The 20138-nt window shown below is 38.4% G+C and overlaps 2 protein-coding genes across 2 annotated transcripts; one reads left to right on the top strand and one right to left on the bottom strand.

Moving 5' to 3' along the window:
* The first annotated feature begins 1781 nt into the window (after nt 1-1781).
* LOC128622765 (cytokine-like protein 1) lies at nt 1782-6314 on the top strand. Its single transcript, XM_053649491.1, has 4 exons — nt 1782-2199; nt 2304-2348; nt 5420-5566; nt 5950-6314. Exons 1-4 carry the CDS (start codon nt 1915-1917, stop codon nt 6049-6051), a joined length of 579 nt encoding a protein of 192 aa, XP_053505466.1. The 5' UTR covers nt 1782-1914; the 3' UTR covers nt 6052-6314.
* Nucleotides 6315-13962: 7648 nt separating this feature from the next.
* msx1a (muscle segment homeobox 1a) lies at nt 13963-15435 on the bottom strand. Its single transcript, XM_053639583.1, has 2 exons — nt 15012-15435; nt 13963-14516 (listed from the first exon to the last, which is right to left on the bottom strand). Exons 1-2 carry the CDS (start codon nt 15289-15291, stop codon nt 14083-14085), a joined length of 714 nt encoding a protein of 237 aa, XP_053495558.1. The 5' UTR covers nt 15292-15435; the 3' UTR covers nt 13963-14082.
* Nucleotides 15436-20138: the final 4703 nt, after the last annotated feature.

Raw genomic sequence — 20138 nt, 5'->3', positions numbered from 1 at the left:
TGGCAAATATATGGCACAGTCAGCATTGGTAATCAGGGCCCAAATTTGACATGGCAAATATGCCCTAAATATCAAAAAACAGACATGGGCCACGTCTGTCTTAGATGCAGCAGCACTTTTGATATTGGCTAATTTACATGTATGCCTAAAAAAGGCCCACATTTGAAATGGTAAATATGGCTTATATATTTTTGAAGAGCACTGGGCTACTATTGTTAGGATGCCTACAAACATGGCCGCCGCAAACTACAACACACACACACACACACACACACATACACCCACCACCCATTAAAGAGCCATACAGACTTTGCGACATATATGCTCAGTTACCATTGTCTCTGTCTATACCAAGCCGTTCTCTGTTGCTGTTTTTCTGGTTTTGATTCTGTTTTGCCCCCAAGTCTGATTATCTGCTTAACCTGTTCCAGTCTGTTTGCATGATCGCCTGACCTTTGCCTGTCATCGTTTTTGATCTTTGCCCTGCGATTTGTATTGTTGTTTTCTCTTGAAAGCAATACCTGCAATACCTGCAATAGCTTCTGTTTCAGCTTCCATTACATGAAAATGCAACAAAGTTGGTACAGGCTAATCTGGATATGAGACTACATGTGACTTATCAGTTGTGGATTGGCCTGACCTGCGATTGACTTTATTTAGGGTTTGTAGGGATCAGAAGTCTGTTCAGGAAAATTCTCGCACTAAAAAGAGAATTGTTACAATCATTGCTTTTGTTTTTAAAAAATTATTATTCCTTTGGCCATTTCTGCTTTAGACAGGCACAGTGGAGAGAGACAGGAAATACTGTAGGTTGAATATTCTTGATGCAGAATTCACTTACTTACAGTGTAATTGATATTCAGTCCATGAGTCACCAAAGTTTTAATGTCACAGCATACACACACACACACACACACACACACGAGCAGACACACTACACACGCCTACCTGATTTTGTATAAGTCTGAGATTACTATATATATATAATATACATACATTTTGTGGCCCAGATAAGGTACAAATATGGTTTATTTGGTTGGTTCTTGGCTGACGTGTGGCCATGCTGTGACCTGCTTGTGGTTCAGATTGGGTAAACATGACCAGACCGTCAAAGTGCCATAATTGCAGCATTTGGACCAGATAAGAAAACGGAAGGTGGGCCAGAATTCAAATGAACTGTTGCCCAGATTTAGGCCAGTTCTGCTTTAATTGTTTTGTTCTTGGCTGACATGCGACATTGCTATGGCTTGCTTGTGGTCCAGATCTGGCAAACAGGAGCGGACCGCCCAATTACCACCATTCCACACGGTATTTGGGCTGGATGAAAGTGTCAGGTGTGGGCCGGATCTGGGCCACAGCAATGTTGCTATCTGGGAATAACTTAGGACACTAAACAGACCTGACTCTGAAATACACCAGAAGAAATATGCCAAAGTGCCTGCTTACCTGCGTGAACATGTCTCCGTTGTTGAATCTTTTTATGTTAATACAAATATTTACCCCGGTTAAGAAATTTTCTGGAAATAAAAGCAAATATATACACACACACACACACACACACACACACACACACACACACATATATATATATATATATATATATATATATATATATATATATATATATATATATATATATATATATATATATTGCTGAGTTTGTCCAAAGTGGCGCTAGATGGCGACACACACACACAATTATGCACGCGTCATTCGTGTGAGTAGCTCTACAGGTTCTGTTATTGTAGCAGTTTCATGCAGCTCATAATTGTGTCAACTTAGATAACATAAACAAATTAGATTAAACTACGATTTAGAACCAGCAAGAGGGAAATGAGTGCACACTTCACCACTAAACATGAATGGTGCTAGTGTTTGGTATTCGTGGTGTTTGGCTTATTCTAGGGATTCTACATGCACGCGCCTCCGTCCTCTGACATCACGATCCCTTATAAACCAAAGCAGCGCATTGTCCTGCAGACCAAAGTTGCTTTCGGAAGGAGCCACCGCGGGCATACTAACAACTCCACAGAAATGAGTTCGGCACCAGCTCAATGCTTTTTCATCTTCTTTGTACTCGTCTTCTCGAGTGTAGTGCGGGTGGGAAAATGCGCGCCCCCGACCTGTTACTCGCGCGCTCTCCAACTCAGTAAGGAGATCATGGACGTGTTGGAGAAGACGCACAGGTCTCCGCGCACGGTGAGCGACACACACACACACACACACACATACACACACACACACACACACACACACTGCGTTCACGTCTCACACTCCTGCTGTTTTTCTTTTTGTGTTTATAGAAGGACTGCGCTGAGATTTTCCCGAAAATGTTTCTGGACGTTCACGTAAGTATGTCATACTCAGCCATTACGTCACTTATTAATAATTATAACAACAACAACAAAACAACAACAACAACAACAACAACAACAATAATAATAATAATAATAATAATATAACGAATTATTGTTATATTAACATTAAAAAATCCACATGATCCAAGCTACTCTTCCTGACAGAATATTACAAAGCACATGGTCTGATTTCATGGTGTCATTAGAACTACAATTGGAATTGTATGTTTTGTGTAGATGGACCCCCAAAACTCTTTTTGGGCATGCACACCCTGACACATTTGAGGGAAAGGGGACTACACTGGGAAAAAAAGCACTGACATCCACTCTAAATTCTGGTGGAGGTACATTGGGCTGTTTTGCAGCCAGTGGTTGAGGGGGTTTCGTGAATACTGATGTTAGACATTACAGGAAGGGTCTCAGTGCTGTTAGTCCAATAACCGAAACCAGAGCTTTGGAGAATTTAAACTCAAAGTTGAAAATGCTCTACAGCCCAGAAACTCTAATTCCAGAAATCCTTTGCTTAGGAATCTCAGGCACTACAACTGCTGTTGACTGGCCAGCTGATTCGACTCGACTGTTTCTCATTATCCCTTTGTATAAATACGTCTTAGACTCCATCTTTCATTGCTACATCTAGTTTGCTCACATAGTTTACATTTCGAAGATTGTCCCTCTTTCTGTGGTTTGTATGTCTGTGTTTGATTTTTGCTACAATTTTCTATATACAATTTTTTTTTTGCAGGTTTTTGGGATGAAAATAATTAAACCAAGATAAATCAGATCTTTAATGTGGTATAGCAACAGACAAAATTGAAATAGAAACATTTTAGGGGGAAAAAAAAGAAAAACACTTAAAGTACAATAACCTGGTGCTACATACTGCGCTCAGAATTAACCAGTCACATTCAAACTCATGTTCAAAAGTAATTGTCATACACCTGTCATGTATTAAGTGATTCTGATTAACCCCAAATTAAGACCAGCTGTTTCTGTAGGATTTTCTTGACATCTTTTTGGTTTCATCTGACTGCTGAAGCCATGGCCAGCAAAGCATGTACAGGAACTCACTGTCAAAAGGTTTTGATCAGGAGAATTTCCAAAACATTAGATGTACCAAGGAACACTGTGAAGCCCATCGTCAACAAGTGGAGAAAATGGGGCCACCACAGTGACATTACCAAGAACAGGACGTCCCTCTAAAACTGATGAAAGGACAAGGAGAAAATTGATCAGGGAGGCTACCAATAGACCTACAGCAACATTAAAAGAGCTGCAGGAATATCTGGCAAGTACTGGTCACTACCTGCATGTGACAACAATATCTTATAACAATATCTTATTCTTCACATGTCTAGGCACATGTCTGGGTTAAGCTGGACAGACAGAAGCCCTTTTTCACAGAAAAAAGACATCCAAGCCCAACTCACCCCAAACCATGTGGCAAAATGTGTTATGGTATGCTGAGACCAAGGAAGAACATTTAGGGTATAATTCTATAATATATGTTTGGAGCAAAAACAAAAGAGCTTAATACCCAAACAGCACCATACTTGTGGTGAAGCATGGTGATAGCAGCATCATGCAATGGGTCTGCTTCTCTACAGCTGGGACTGGGGCCCTAGTCAAGATCATCATGGATAACCAAGTACCAATCTATTTTGGTACAAAACCTGCAGATTTCTCTTAGACAGCTAAAGAGAAAGAACAATTTCTCCTTCCAGCATGATAACAAATCCAAATCAACAAAAAAAGAAGAAAATCAACAAAGAAGAAGACCAACGATTTGCAGTGTGGAATGTGGAAACCTGTGGAATGACTTGATTTTCAATTTGCAATTTTTGCAAGAAAGAGTGGAGTAAAACTTCCAAATCACGATGAGATAAGCTGGAAGACACTTACAGACTGAGTGCTGTATTACAGGCAAAAGGTGTTAGTTCAAGGATGTGCACATGTATGCATCCAGGTTATTGTAAGTTGTTTCTTTTTCTCCATAAAATGTTTGTTTGTTTCTCACTTGAATTTTGGTGGTTGCTATATTATATTAAGGTGGAAAAAGTTCAGACATTTTATCTGCTTGCCTGTAAATTAAATAATTAAGGAGTAAAACACATTTGGCCATAGAACAGCTGAGCAGCCAATTCTCCATTGGCTCTAATTGTCATGGTTATACTGTAATGAAGGTTGGGACGGATGCAAGTGCAGAAAAGAGCTTTTAATAAAGAGAGGCAGGCAGACAAATCTAAATCATGAGACAATAGCATGGTCGAAAAAACAGGCAATGGTTCAGGCGATCTACAAACAGGCATAAACTAGGCAAGGCAAGAATCGAGAACGAGAAACAAGAACAAGATCAAGGAACATGAAACAAACCGAGGAACAGGGTATAAACGCTTGATATGGTGATAACACTAATACTTCACCAAGTGCAAAGAGACACAAGGGGTTTAAATGACAAACGTAATCATGATGACATACCTACGGGAAAGAACCAATGACAATACAGGGGTGGAGACAGAAAAAACCCATAACAAAAGCACGTGTAGAAAGTAAACAAAGTCAATGTCACTGAAGACCCAAAAGCGTGTGTTCGTTAAGAGCTTGCGCATCAGGCTCGCGCATCAAGCTCGCGCTTCGGGTCTCCAAGTATGCTGCATGTTACACCACTAGCTCGAGGGGAAATCGTGACACTAATTACTTTTGGTCCCTCAAAAAGTTCTGTAATTCCAACACTGTTCACCTGATTTGGATGTAAATACCCTCAAATTAAAACTAAAAATGTCTTCCCATATTCATTATTTATTTAGAACTCCAATATACTGTGGTAGACAATAAATTTGTCAATGTCCAAATAATAATTAACCTGACTGTGTATGCTCCGTCAGATTTGTAGAAACATGTCCTTGGACTATGCTTTTTTTTAACTTCATTTATAACTTCTCAAACTTATCTGCTTTTAACACAAAGGCTTTAAGAATTTGCCAGATATAAGATTTTCTTTCTGCAAGTGTTCATCTAATAGGTTATTATCACAGCATGCTTTATGTGAATACTTTATCCAGAATTCCTGTGTGACGGCTAAGCTGCGAGACTTCCTGTATGTGTTGGAGAATCTGCCAGGGATTCATTGCAGGACACGACCTCGTATCGTCTTGTTGAAACGCAAGATCCTCACACTCTACGAGATCATAAGCCGTGTATGCTACCGGGTATGGTACTTTTATCACATTTTATCACCACATCGGAATATTATTGGCTTATTACCACCATCTCATCATACATGATATGATCACCACATTTGGATTACATTATCACAATATTATTACTACAAGAGTACCATATTTTTTACGGTGTTATATTCCAGAAATAAAAAATGTTGTCACTGCTCAGCTGTGTCTCATTACAGATTCCAGTATACTTCAGTATATTTCAGTATATTCAGTATATTCAGTGTATACAGTATATTTCTACTAGTACAAAAAAAGTAACACTAATAATGGTGTCAGTAGCCAATTTTCTATGATAAGATGGTGTGTATGTATGTTTGTGTTTGTGTGTGTGTGTGTGTGTGTGTGTGTGTGTGTGTGTTTAGGATCTGGTGTACCTGACAAACGACTGTGAGGCTCTGGACACGGGAATCAGTTACCCACGATACTCAGAAGACACACTGCAGCTACTGGAGGAAACAAGCTGAGACACACACACACACACACACACACACACACTTTTAATTTAAAAAATGCTACACGAACGAAAAGCAAATTCTTTTTAACCTGAAAACATGCAAATACACACACACACACGCACACACAAACTTGCTTTTGTATGTATAATGGTGTGTGAGTGTATGTGTGTGTGTGTGTGTGAGAAACTGCATTCCAGCAGCCAAAGGAAAACTTTCCACAGGAAATAGTTTAAATAGCCGCTGAGCACTTACACAAAATGTGGCTTATTTATACCCTAACAACACACACACACACACACACACACACACACACACACACAGACACACACACACACACACACTTCACATACTTGCTTGTGTGTAAATTGTGTAATGGTCCTCAGAGAGAGTGTTATGAAACACTGAGTTCTTTTTGTCCCAAGTAGCTTTGGCTACACAGTGCTTTACTCATCATAACGATGCTGCTTACCTTCCTTGTTTACCACAGAGGTCATATACACTTCAGTATAACTTTCAGTTTTACCAGTGTAAACTTTCTCTGATAGTCTTTCAGTGTAACTAGCTTATATAATACATTAACTTTTATACATAGCATGAATCTGGGTAACTACAAATACTACCCAACTTCCGAGCTAATGATGGTAATGCTACTCCAATAACAGCCCTGTTGTGTAATGCTAGCCAGTCAGCTGTAACTAGCTATAGCTAACTGTAGTGGACTTTAATAGTAGTGTTTTTTTTCTCTAACAACCACATTAACATTGTTAAATAAAATAAACATGGGTGATTTCTTTATGGGTTTTCTTTTAATTACAATGATAGTTCATGTTTTAGCCTGTTTATTATTTATGGGGTTTAGTTTAATGACAGTGATGATAGTTCATGCCAGTAGGCTGTTTACCACAATGCTAGAACTTTTTTTTTGTCATATACAAGATGTTAAACCGAATAAAAGACAATAAATATGTGTATTTGTTAGTCAAAGCAGGGTTGACCAAGAAAGACCAACGTATACCCAAGACAACATCTTTTAATAGGCCATTTTAACCAGGCATTGTTGATTACAATGCTACATGTACATCTAGTTTGTGAGTTAACCTGTTCAGTGTTTATAATGCAAGTTAATGTTAGTTTTCCAGTTACTCTGCTTAATATAATGCTAATACATAGGAAAGCTAGTTCATGTTTACGTCTGTTACTAATGAACAGAGGCGGCATACAGAATGTGACTTGCTTTGGGTGGTTACTGGGTTTCGCACATTTTTCAGATTAAACAAACTACCAAAATATTGACCAATGGAATAAGATGGGGAGCTAACTAAACAGGAGGAGAGCGCAGACCCCATGGTCAGACCCCTCAGTAAAAAATGAGCACCACTAATATGATGATAAAATCTATGTATAATGTATAATATATATATATATATAAGATCAATAATTGCTCCTGTTATGTATCTGTACACTCACTGTAGCTGTAAGCTGTATTAAACTGGGTGTATTCTCTGCAAAATTTGGCTGGGTGATTTTCTGCATGAATCCCACACACCCACCTACACTCACAGTTATGCTGGCTTTCACTGGAAGTGTTTGTTATTTTTACAGATAGACTTGGATTTTTAAAAAAATAGAAAAAAATCAAACATCTTCTGTGATCAGATTATATTGCATTACAGGAAAAGACACATATGACATCTTTTGTGGTGGCTGAATTGGTGGATGATTCGCCACTGAATGGTTTTTAAGTAAGAAACAAGCTGCCTTTTTCTCTGATTAACCCATACTCGTATAATTCACACGAATACATTGGAAAATCAAGACTCTACAGTTTTGTTTGCACTGATAAAGTCCAACAAAGGGTTAAAATGTTGGAAGTATTGAATGTGACCTTGGTAAAGTGCAGGAATTATGTGAACTTTTAGTTTTAAAAACTTTTTTTTTTGTCTTTTGTTACATTGCAGACTTCAGTCAGTCAGACTAGCATACACATTACACACTGCACGGTTGGTGGTTTCTCATGTTATACACTGCTGCCCTCTGTTGGTGGAATTAACACATGGCACTGTATTTTTTTAATTTTTTTAAATTTTTTAACTAGGATCACTGGTACCTAGCTGTGCTTCATTCCTGTTTTTAAAACTTCCCCTTGTCCACTTCTCCCTTGGTTGAGCCATAGTGGCCCTATTAACGGCAGTTGTGTCATTAACTTCAAACAAACCTCTTGCATAACTTTTGTGATGCTCTATTGAATCATAGTGCTCGAGTGTTTGTTTATAGGCTCAAGTGTTTGTTTAGCCATCTGGAGACTGCAACCTTTAAGATTCTGAAGCTTGTGTCCAGAAAGGTGTACAATAGGAAGCTCAGATTTTAATTTCAAAGGACAGGAACCTTTCTCTCCTAGTCTCTCTCACTCTCTCTTTGTCTAACTCTAGGAGCAAGTCTGTATGAGGATACACCCACACTGTCATCCATCCATCTATTTACTGTACTGCTTATCCTACACAGGGTCGTATATAGCCTGGAGCCCATCCCAGGGCACTTGGGGCACGAGGCAGGGGACAACCTGAAAGGGGTGCCAACCCATCGCAGGGCACAATCGCACACACACTCACAGCATCATGATGTAAGTAAAGATTATATTAACATGAAGTAGAGTAAGTATAATAATACATCTCATTTGAATTAATGAGGTCAATGTCTTGGGGGGGCCACAGTGGCTTAGTGGTTAGGACGTTTGCCTTACACCTCCGGGGTTGTTGGTTTGATTCCTGCCTCTTCCCTGTTTGTGCACGTTCTTCCTGTGCTTTGATGGCTTCCTCTAGTTACTCAGGCTTCCTCCTCCAGTTTAAAGACATAGCGTATGTGATTGTGTCCTGCAATTGGTTGGCACCCCATCCAGGGTATCCCCTGCCCTCTGCCCTGAGTCCCCTGAGATCAGCTCCAGGCTCACCACAGAAAATGGATGGAGGTCAATGTCTAATTACACATAGGCCACATCCAAATCTAGCTAGGTAATGCTAGTCAAACTATGTTAAAAGTCTAGGTATATCTAGATATTTACATTATAAGCTACGTGGTTAGCGTAACTACACCAAAGCTACATCCTGATTGATGTCACTAATCAAAAGAAGCTGTCCTCATAGATTTGTCTGTTTGGAGCCAGTAACCACTCATAAACCATACATGAGTTATGAAGTTTAAGTTTAATTACGTGACCATTATTATTAGATGCTCTGTCATTTTCTTAAGGTGCACTATTGCTGTTCAGCCGCTAGGGGGCTTTCATGGCCTTTTTCTTCTCCTTCTGTTCATATTGGAGAATAGAGAAAATCAACAAATAGCGTTGTCCGACTTGTTCCAGATTGTTTTGTTGTCCATGTAGGACAACATGTCCATGTCCATCCCTTTAGGATGTGAAGAAACTTTTATCCAAATCTGATCTTAAATGTTGGAGAAAATGTAATGTAATGCTCATTTATAGTCAACGATTTTTCTGCAATGCTTTTGGGAGATTCAGTCGTGTATCATGCAACGTACCAGGCCTCCTGCCCGATGTGCTCCAGCAAGAGCTCAGAGAATGATGTTTTATGTTAATGCAGAAAAATAGACCACGTCTCCCAGTACTTACAGCACATGTAGCTAAACACACTTATTTGTTTTAATTTAGATGTCTTAAATACACTTAAGGATTTTAAATGTATTTTGATCTATTTTAATGAACAGTATAAACGGGGCTAAAATGGCTCCATGTGTGCTTGTACATCAGAAACGTCAGAAATGGTCTTTTTTAAGTTTTAATTTTATAAATTGCTCTAAAGCAGCTCTATATATGCAAATAAAAGCATTAACCATTATCAGGCTATATAGTAGGCTATAATATCTTTTCTCTATACAAATGCACCTGTAATACCTGAAGAGGTCAACCAACTTTTATGAAGCACTAAACTTCTGACCAATCTTAAAATGTGATTGGTATTTTAAGAGCATCAGTTATAGTTATATAGCTCAGTTATAGTATTGTTTGCAGTGATGACAGTATCAGTCTAATCTTTCTGATCTTCACTGGCAAAGCACCTAGATCCGAATAAGGAAGAAAATACTTTTCAATTTTTGAAAAATGGTAGCAGAATAAATGCTTCGAGAAAGTTAGAATAAAGGAGTTGTTGGCCATGGGCATTACTTTTTATTTAATTCTATTTTATTAAAAAAAAAAAGAATGCTACAGTCCAGAATGCTTGTTATTTTATCCATCCATCCATTTTCTATACCGCTTATTCTACAGGGTCGTGGGGAACCTGGAGCCTATCTGAGGGAGCATGGGGCACAAGCCGGTGTACACCCTGGACGGGATGTCAATCCATCGCAGGGCACAATCACACACCCATTCACACACTACAGACATGCCAGTCAGCCTACCTTACATGTTTTTGGACTGGGGGAGGAAACCCCCGCAATAAGGGGAGAACATGCAAACTCCACACACACAGGGCAGCGGTGGGAATCGAACCCACAACCCTGGAGGTGTGAGGCGAACGTGCTAACCAGAGAGAGAGAGAGAGAGAGAGAGAGAGAGAGAGAGAGAGAGAGAGAGAGAGAGAGAGAGAGAGAGAGAGAGAGAGAGAGAGAGAGAGAGAGAGAGAGAGAGAGAGAGAGAGAGAGAGAGAGAGAGAGAGAGAGAGAGAGAGAGAGAGAGAGAGAGAGAGAGAGAGAGAGAGAGAGAGAGAGAATCTTTCAAAACAGTGCTTAAGTGCACTGTTGTATATGAAACACATTTTAAACAGAAGTCAGAACTGCTTTGTGCCTCGAATAATGCTTTTTGTTTTTAATAAGAATTATCGACTTTACTTCAGTCTTTTTTAAAGTAGTCCGGTTTAATGATGAACTTATAAACATTGCTTTAAAATACAAAACTGTGAGGCAATGGCTCTACAGCTGTTATCACGTCCAGATTCCTGGGTTGCATTTTTATTTATTATAAATCTGTTTTAATTCATATTTAAAAATGTATGAGCCCATAACACACATGTAGGCTATATGCACAGCTGGGCAAACCCCGTGTTTCATGCCTAAACGAGGCCACCCTGTTAATGCCTCTCCCATAAACAAATCTCCCCCATTAGGTGTAAAAACAGATTAAGTGAGAGTTCTTGTCGTAAAGCCTGCGACACCACACTGAACAGAGCAGAACATGCACAGCTGGAGTACGTCTCAAGTGTTGTGCAGAACCCAGGCTGAGGGAATGTGGCATGTGCGTGGTGTGTGTGCACACAAATAAGCTCTAAAATATAATACAACCAGTGCATCAACGCAAATTGTGCAAATGAAAAGTCAAATTAAAATACATACGTAGGGTTAGCATGGATTCACTATCTACTGTATAATAAAGGTTTAAATGGTGGCTAAATTACACATACACCCCCTGTAGATTATTTATTCCTCATCTGGCAACTCTGTGTAACATTAATGCTTGGTCTACAACGCTTACCGAAAAAGCCCCAAGAACGTATCATATGAATAATGTAAAAAAAAAAAAAAATGCACACGTGATTCGTAGACAATTTTCATTTTATATTTGACACATTTTTCACGTTTTATTTTCTCATGTGATTTTACACGCGTTCAGTTGTATTTCTTCACGTAATTTTTTTTCAACACACACAGGGCATGCGATTTTATTTTCAGAAGTGATTATTATTATTATTATTATTATTATTATTATTATTATTATTATTATTATCGTTGTTGTTGTTATTATTATTATTCTTTACCCCAGATGATTCACTTATTTTCACGCTCTAATTTTGCACACGTAGGGCATGCGTGGTGTCATTTTTTTCTCCTTCAGATTAATTTATTATTACACGTGATCCCATACTGTTCACGTTTCCTTGAATTCACGTGCAGTTTACACAGGCTGAGATGCACTTTTGCACGTGATCCTATTGTATTCATATAATAACATGTGGGGAAACGTACAGTATATTACTATGTATATATGTACGATTTGTGTGATTTTTTTTCTTTTTTTAAAGCAAGAATTAAAAAAAGGAATTTGTTTAAAAATGTTCTCACTGACTATGTATGTATGGTAACATTTTCAGATCTGTTACGCAGCAATAGACACTACGGCTCTTTACACGTATAACCACTGACTAAGTAATGTTGGGGCTTTTTTGTTCCATCGCTCATTTTCTTTTCTTTTTCTTTCTTTTTTTCGAATTATTGTTTAGATTCTTATTCATTACATTTATTATTGACTTTGAATTTCTTATTGAGTTGTTGTAGAGCGACTAGCAGTTTGGATGCGTTCTTCTCCTTCTTCTTCTTCTTCTTCTTCTTCTTCTTCTTCATAATAATAATAATAATAATAATAATAATAATAATAATAATTATAATAATAATGAATAGAACCTACCCAAAGAAGAACCAATAGAAGAGAAGTTGATACATTTAGAAGCATTTAACCAATTCATCCATCAATTCATTTGCAAATCAGTTCACATATGTACCTATATATAACTCCGTGTGAGCGGTTTATAACGACAGACATGCGAAGTGAAACATCTGGAATTTGAAATGCACCCCTGCTCAACACTCAATTTCTTGTTTGTCAGTTTTGAAAGCTGCTTATTGTGTCTCCAGATGCAGATGGAAATAATGCGAGAATGTTTATTTCTTGTTTATTAATGTTGTTAATGAGCTTATGTTATTTTACGGGCTACTCACTATCCTTTATTAAGAAAGGTGCATATATACATTTAAAGCTTTGTTCAATTTATGTAGCTTTATGAATTTTATGTCCCCGTTTCTATGTGAAAGATACATATTAAATGTACAAAAGATCTACCATTGAAGCTAGGCCTATCAATTCGGTGACAAGGAAACGTTTAGTAATTTTTTCCATCACTGAGAGTACACGGTGCAACTAAATTGTGCAAAATATCTCGCACTTTTAATGACACCTCCACGATGCCCTTAGATCACAATTAGATCAGAAACCCCACAGCTCATGACTGTTCGTATTCTCCATGCTGAAAATATATTACATCAATTTCCACACAGCTAGCGTTCATCCTAATGGGCCAGTTTATACATTTTTAAGTCCTTATTTAAGTCCCCAAGACATAAATAATGTAAAGGAATAGCTTTAAGGTCCAATTATGTTCCACATTTTCTAGGTCCTTTAAAGCACGGTACTCAAACCCAAACTTTTCCCCCCATGAAATCCCCCCCCCCCCCCGCCGCTTCCCACCAACCACCATTACAGTTTTTTAAAGAACATAATCCAACTATTCAAATATTAGGCTCATTGTTTAAATGTATATACAAAAAAGATTGTATAATTATATTTATATTTAGAGTATTTACTGGCGCCACAAAGCGTTTGATTCCTGAACTTTCCACAAACAGAACACATTAGGGCCGAGCTGACATTATTTGTTGCCTTATTTATTTATTTATTTATTTTACAGTTATTGATGTGTGGATTAAACCCATTAAACCTAAATTATATATACCCTATAATAGCATTAATATTTGTGACGATATAGATAGAGAGTACCGAACAGATCAAATCCCTTTTTAAAAAAACGAACAAACATAAATATAAATAAATAAACTCTGTCTGCCATGGAACAAAAGAATAAACAATTTATTGTTAATTTATTCAACAAATATAATCATATTATAAAAACTTTTTTCCCCCCTAATATACAATATTTTACAGTTCACTGTCTCCCTTCCGAAGGGTAGCATTGTTGAAAGCTCGTGCTGAAAATGATCTTCCTATAACGCATTGCAATGAATGCATATACAAATTGTGTGTGTGTGTGTGTGTGTGTGTGTGTGTGTGTGTGTGTGTGTGTGTGTGTTTAGGTGCTTTATGGCCACACACTCAGTGATTTATGTGAATAGAAATGGCACCTGGCGACTTAGTTGTCGGTTCTGGTGGCGCATGAGTGGAAGTGTTTATGCTCGCCAGTTTTCCGTCTGATTTATCATGCCTCTAAATCCCTGGGTGAAAATGACAATATCGCACGCGCTTCATGCTAAGTGATACATGCTGTATCCCATGTGCGCTGCTGCGTACAGTCCGACGGGTGAAACGGGCACTGAAGGTCTCTGAAATGCGTGCACGCCGCCGCCGCCTCCATAGGACGCGGGCACATGCGCCCCAAGCGGAAAGGAAATCCCGAAAGTGCCCGGAGGCAGCATGGGTTTGGCGGCCAACTTCAGCTTCTCGAGCTCGGCCTCCTGCAGCCTCTTGGCCTTCGCGCGCCGGTTCTGGAACCAGATCTTCACCTGCGTCTCCGTCAGGCTGAGCGAGCTGGAGAACTCGGCACGCTCCGCGATTGACAGGTACTGCTTCTGCCGGAACTTCCGCTCCAGTGCAAGCAGCTGGGACGTGGTGAACGGGGTGCGTGGCTTCCGGTTGGTCTTGTGTTTCCTCAGGGGACACGCGGGAGGACTGAGCCGCCCTAAAGATGATACAGATGAAGGGATAAACAAGCCCGGAATACCCCAGTGTCAACTACACGTCATAATGACAACATCCGGAGTTGAACTAAATCAGCCCTACGGTTTTGATTTACTCTCACATGTGCACAGCTGTGTTTCACTGCAAGAACAAATAAACACTGTAAGAACTAATAAAGAAGAGCTTGTAAACATTGTAAAAACATGGTAGGCAATAAACACAGTAATAATCACTGTACGTGTCAATAAGTAGCCTACAGATAAACTGTGTAGAGGATAATAAACACTGAACGCTAATAAATGTGCTAATGTAAAAGTTAATAAACACCATTATTATTAGTAGTAGTTGTAGTAGTAGTATTATTATATTGGCGTGTATTTCCCCTTATGGCGACAAAACTATTTTTAAGTGTAACTTTTTAACATTTAATTCGCTTTTATATTGGTTTAATTGCGTAATTTACTGTATTAGCTATTAACCTCCTCTTATCACTTACTTGGAGGAGGAGGGGAGAAACGAGAATTCTCCGTCCACGAGCTCCGGTCCGCGCGCTCAGGGCTCTTCGCCTCCAGTGGCGCATCTCCCTCGCGCACAACCGAGTAGGAGAAAGAGAAGGAGGATGCGTCCTCGCACCAGAGTGCGCGCGACACGGCAGTTTTGTCAGTCCGGCTCGGTGTCCGGTCCGCCATGAGCGCCTCCACGCTAAACGGAAGCACCGCGGCTCCAGGCTTCGGGCTCTGCATGTCGTGCGAAGAAGTCACGTCCTCGCTTTTCATGCTCGAGCCGTTCGGGGCCCATAAAGTTACAGTCGCTCTGTGCAAACACGAGCCTAGCACGAGCGCATCGTCGAGTTTTCATTTCAGCCACGCGCGCACGGACGGCAAAGTTAAAAACCAAAACCGTCCAATCAGAACGCGTGTGGGCGTGGTTTCAACGTTTCCCTTCAATCTCACAGTACAGTTTAGTCTGTCCTGAAAGTTGCAGAGAGACGGTAGGCGTGGCTTAAACGTTCTCAGGAATCTTCCCCAGGGCTGACATTTCGAGCGCGAGTGTTGTTTACTCTCAGGAACAAATTCAATCAGTGCGTCGCGTGCATTTCTTTTTTGGATCAGCAATAAAGCGCGTGCTCTTTTTCTATAGGCTAATAAAAATGTTATTTGTAAGTAATATAATGCAAAGAGGCTGAGTTAGATAGTTTAGCTAGAGGCAAAGGATGATAAGTAGAAGGAAGCCTTGGTCAAGGATTCAAAAAAATTTCAAATCAAATCCATGCTATACACACAACAGTAGCTGGACGTCTACAAACATGATTCCATATATATACAACATGGAAAACAACACCTTTAAATTGGTTCTATCTATTTTGTTCCCCGCAAAAGTGAGATAAAGTTAAAAATATGCCATTGAGAATATCACGAGTTTTACATCATTGCTTATAAGTATGAAATATACGTATATGTATGTGTATGTATGCTTAACATATGAATATACACAAAAGTTGTATCTGCTTTGACCTTACTGAGGGTAAAAACATCAAAAACCTTTTTGGGTTATTATCCAAAAATTATTGAATTGTCTAATAGACATTTCTATGACACATATTTTTTTGGCATTCTGATGTGAATAATTCATTTTGAGGACAATGTTCATGGTTTGGAGGCAGTAAAATAGCAGATCACAGCGTGTGTGTGTGTGTGTGTGTGTGTGTGTGTGTGTGTGTGTGTGTGTGTGTGCCGAAACCGCGGTAATGACGGAGGGCCGGCGGGTTTCCCCTCTAACTGACCAATTAAAGTAAAAAATGATGTGAGGGAGAGACAGACAAGCAGGCAGACAGACAAGCGGGGCGGTAACTGACCGGAAGACACACATTTAGGATCCAATTGAACTGAAAATCACACAGGGGGGCATTTAAATTTTGCTTCACATGCACATTTTTGTACTCTAAGTTGTAAAAGAAAGTTTTACATGGGAACTTTAAAAAACAAAACAAAAAAACAAACAATTAATATTTCAAGAAACTTTGCGACAAGGTTCCTGGACGCTCTTTTATAGCTTTGCCACAGAGTCACTGTAATTAATATTTACAGCGTTTTCATGGAAATGTTTACGAGTGCAAACCAGGCTACATATTTGTTATAGTATATCACTGTGGAAAAACCACCCCGTTTTAAGGTTCAAATGTGTGCCAGATATATACCTTAAATCAATTTGAAAGATTCAAAATCCTAAAAAAAAAGAACCTGAGAAAATTTCTTTATGAAAACATAATAATCATTTCAGTTCAGTTTCACATAAGAATAAACGTAAGATTGTGCAATTGGACAATCAAGTTCCACCATAAAAACCTGCTAAAATAAACGAATACAGAAAAAGGTAGACTATGTACTTATGGATTTGAATGTACTGTACGTATACTGCTAAATGTTTTTAAATGGAATCTCAATACAAAAGGTCTTGTTTAAGAAGAATTTCGGATGAGATTTTTTAAATTCCTAAATTTGAAGTAGCATTAAAGTGTAGCTGTTGTTGAACTGTAAAAGCAGATTACTGTGCTTGAGTTTTGCTTGCTGTAATGCCATAGTTTTACAGTAAAGTTAAGAGTACTGTGTGCTGAGTTATATGGTAAGGTTCTTTGATACAGTATAAGTAAATATTACAGGGCATATATTAATATAGTAAACATTTTCACAGCATTCCAGGTGAGCTATAGAACTGCAACACATTTCAAGTATCATACTGAACACAGTATTTTATTGTAGCAATGATAAGACAGTTTTTCCAGTTTGTATGTGCTGTGAGCAAAAAATGAATCAAACCCCAAAACACTGAATCTTCCCTAGAAAGTGAAATAATCAAAATAGAGCATGGGCCTACTATATGAACTTCCATGTTTTTTAATGTCACACTGATTAGCTGATGAGAAAAGAGTGTGAGTGCTGTACATAAAGCTGCATAAAATGCACAGTGCAATAATATGTTTAGTGTATTAATGTAATTTGTAAATTTGTAAATTGAAAAAAGAAAAAAAAACCCCAAAAAACAACAACATCCAAAAGCTGCAATTGTCCACAAAATATACACCAAATTTTGAAATAAATGAATGAATGAAAATTAATTTAAATAACATACAAAATGTGACACAAACATTTAAGGTATATCAGAATATAACACGATAAGTAACATTTGTAAAAATGTGTAAAAATATTGTTTGTTCAGGATCCTTCCTCTCATTTTTGTTCACTAAGTTTGAAAAACAAAAAAGTTTCCACCAACCTTCTCCATCATACACCAAATTTTCATTACTATTTTTTGTATGTATTGCAGGTGTAAACACTAAATTATGGTGTGGTGTTACAGCATAAAAGTAATCCGCAAATATTATATACCTTCCTAGACACACCTAGGCTTATCCTTGCCTCCTTTTGTTATATTATATATATAAAAAAATTCCTCTTTACTTATTTTTTTCTCATTAGGTCAAGGTACAGAAGTGCAGAGAAAAGTGCTTATCTCGTTACAGTCCATCTTCTATCACTGATTTGCACATATATTTTATATCTTAGTATTCCAAAAATATGGAACGAGAGTTTATACTAAAATTAGTGTTTAGAGGTAAAGAAGTGTTTGGTCTGTGAGTATTATTATTACTGATAGCTATAGTGAAGGCGTCTAGCACTCAAAAATAAGAAGTTGTATTAGAGGCCTACTGGGGGAGGAATCACGCTGCCCCATGTTCACGCAATGAGCATTTTCAGTGTAGTACAAGAAGCAGTCTGGAGAGTTACTGACAGGGTTGGCAGGTTCACATATTTGCACAAAATTGGGCTAGTTTAAAAATACTCAGTGGCATCAGAGATGTAGTTCTAAAATAGTAAATAATTGGAATGAAATCTAATGAATTCACACAAATAAAGGCAAAGTGTAAGGGCATGCTGGGTGTCTATGGTGTACAGAACCATTTTTGTTGTAAGATAGATTGCAAAGATTGGAAAAAGGGAAAGGAGATTATGGAGAGGATAATGTCTGTAAATCAGAAGTGCATGAGCACCATGGTACCTATGCAAAGCCTGAGAAAAAGATGATGAAAAGAAGAAGACTATGTCTATGTTTTCTCATGCCTCAGTTTTTTTGGGCTGATTTCAGGTCTTTTTCTGGGAGATGGAGTTGGGTCAGCAATGTTGCTAAAATCTGTGTGCACAGATTGTACAAACGCTATAGCATAAGTCAATTACGATAGTAAGTAAAGTAAGTAAATTTTATTTATATAGCACATTTAAACACAGCAAAGAACAGAGTAAAAAAAAGTTCAATAGAAAACAGAATAAAACCAAACAGATACAGACAATTAACAATAGTAAAAATTAGATTAAAACGCCTGGGAGAAGACATATGCTTTCAGCCTCTTTTTGAAAATGATAATAGAAGGTGCAAGGCAGATATCCAGTGGCAATTGATTCCACTGATTCCAGTTTTTAAATGAGACTGAGGGACATACAAAAGAAACCGGTGAGAAGATCTTAAAAATCTGCTAGATGAATGTGGATTAAGAAGATCTTTGAGATAAGAAGGAGCTTGATCATTAAGAGTTTTAAAGACAAATAACAGAATCTTAAGCTGGATCCCAAAATGGACCGGGAGCCAATGGAGCGGTGATAAAATTGGAGTGACATGATCATATTTCTTTGCCCTGGTCAACAGCCATGCAGCTGCATTTTGGACCATCTGGAGACGAGCAAGAGATGACTGTTGTGGCCAAAAATGTTTGATTGTGCTACTGCTTATTTCAAAATTTGTGATGCAGTTTGAAGAGATTTTGTTCTGCTTTTTGAAGAGATTTTGTTCTGAAAACTACTTGAATTGCTGAAACTGCAGTTGAACGAAATTGTTTTGCACGGTCTTTCGCAGTAATGTTTGTTGGTAAATGAGACCTTTTAGCTGTACTCATGTTCGATGCAGGTGAATTGAAGGAGGCTTTGGCTGAATGCGCGTTGTGATGATGTCACATGGCACGCTGTGATTACGTCACATGACACATCTTGGGCCAAATCTGAGGAAAATCTGTGGAATTTTGAAAAATTGTAAGCTCCCGTGAATATTGCGGAATTTACTTCATTTTGTGATCATTTCTGCAATCGCAGAAATCCTAGAGGGACTGTTATATACAGTCATACATACAGGATCATGCATCATGAAAATATTCAAGCATTAAAATTACATGATATTTTTGCCATATCACCTCTACTACTACTATCACCAAGTAACGCAGGTCTATCTCACCCAGAATCCCAGATCTTTATATACTTGCTACAAACAACACTGTTAAGCTACTAATTTCATTTGTAAATAAGCCATTTGCAAAGGCAGCTGATTGAGTCCATAGTCCATATTTATAATCTTTTTCCTCAATTTGTATATATTTTTTATCTGTAGCACACAACTCAAAGAGCTCTACAGGGCAAATGTCCAAACCAGCTTCTTTACTGAAGCTGTGCATTTCCCAAAATGTGTTTTTTTTCCTACTGTGGATGGGGTAGGCGTATCTGGGGTATCATACATGTCCACTGGGAATCTTGCGCTGTGACTCCAGGCTGCAGTTTTTTCCCAATAAACACTAATCGCTTGT

Source organism: Ictalurus furcatus, chromosome 2 (assembly GCF_023375685.1).
Source record: "Ictalurus furcatus strain D&B chromosome 2, Billie_1.0, whole genome shotgun sequence".
Taxonomy (NCBI): domain Eukaryota; kingdom Metazoa; phylum Chordata; class Actinopteri; order Siluriformes; family Ictaluridae; genus Ictalurus; species Ictalurus furcatus.
This window is presented reverse-complemented; position numbering and strand designations above follow the sequence as displayed.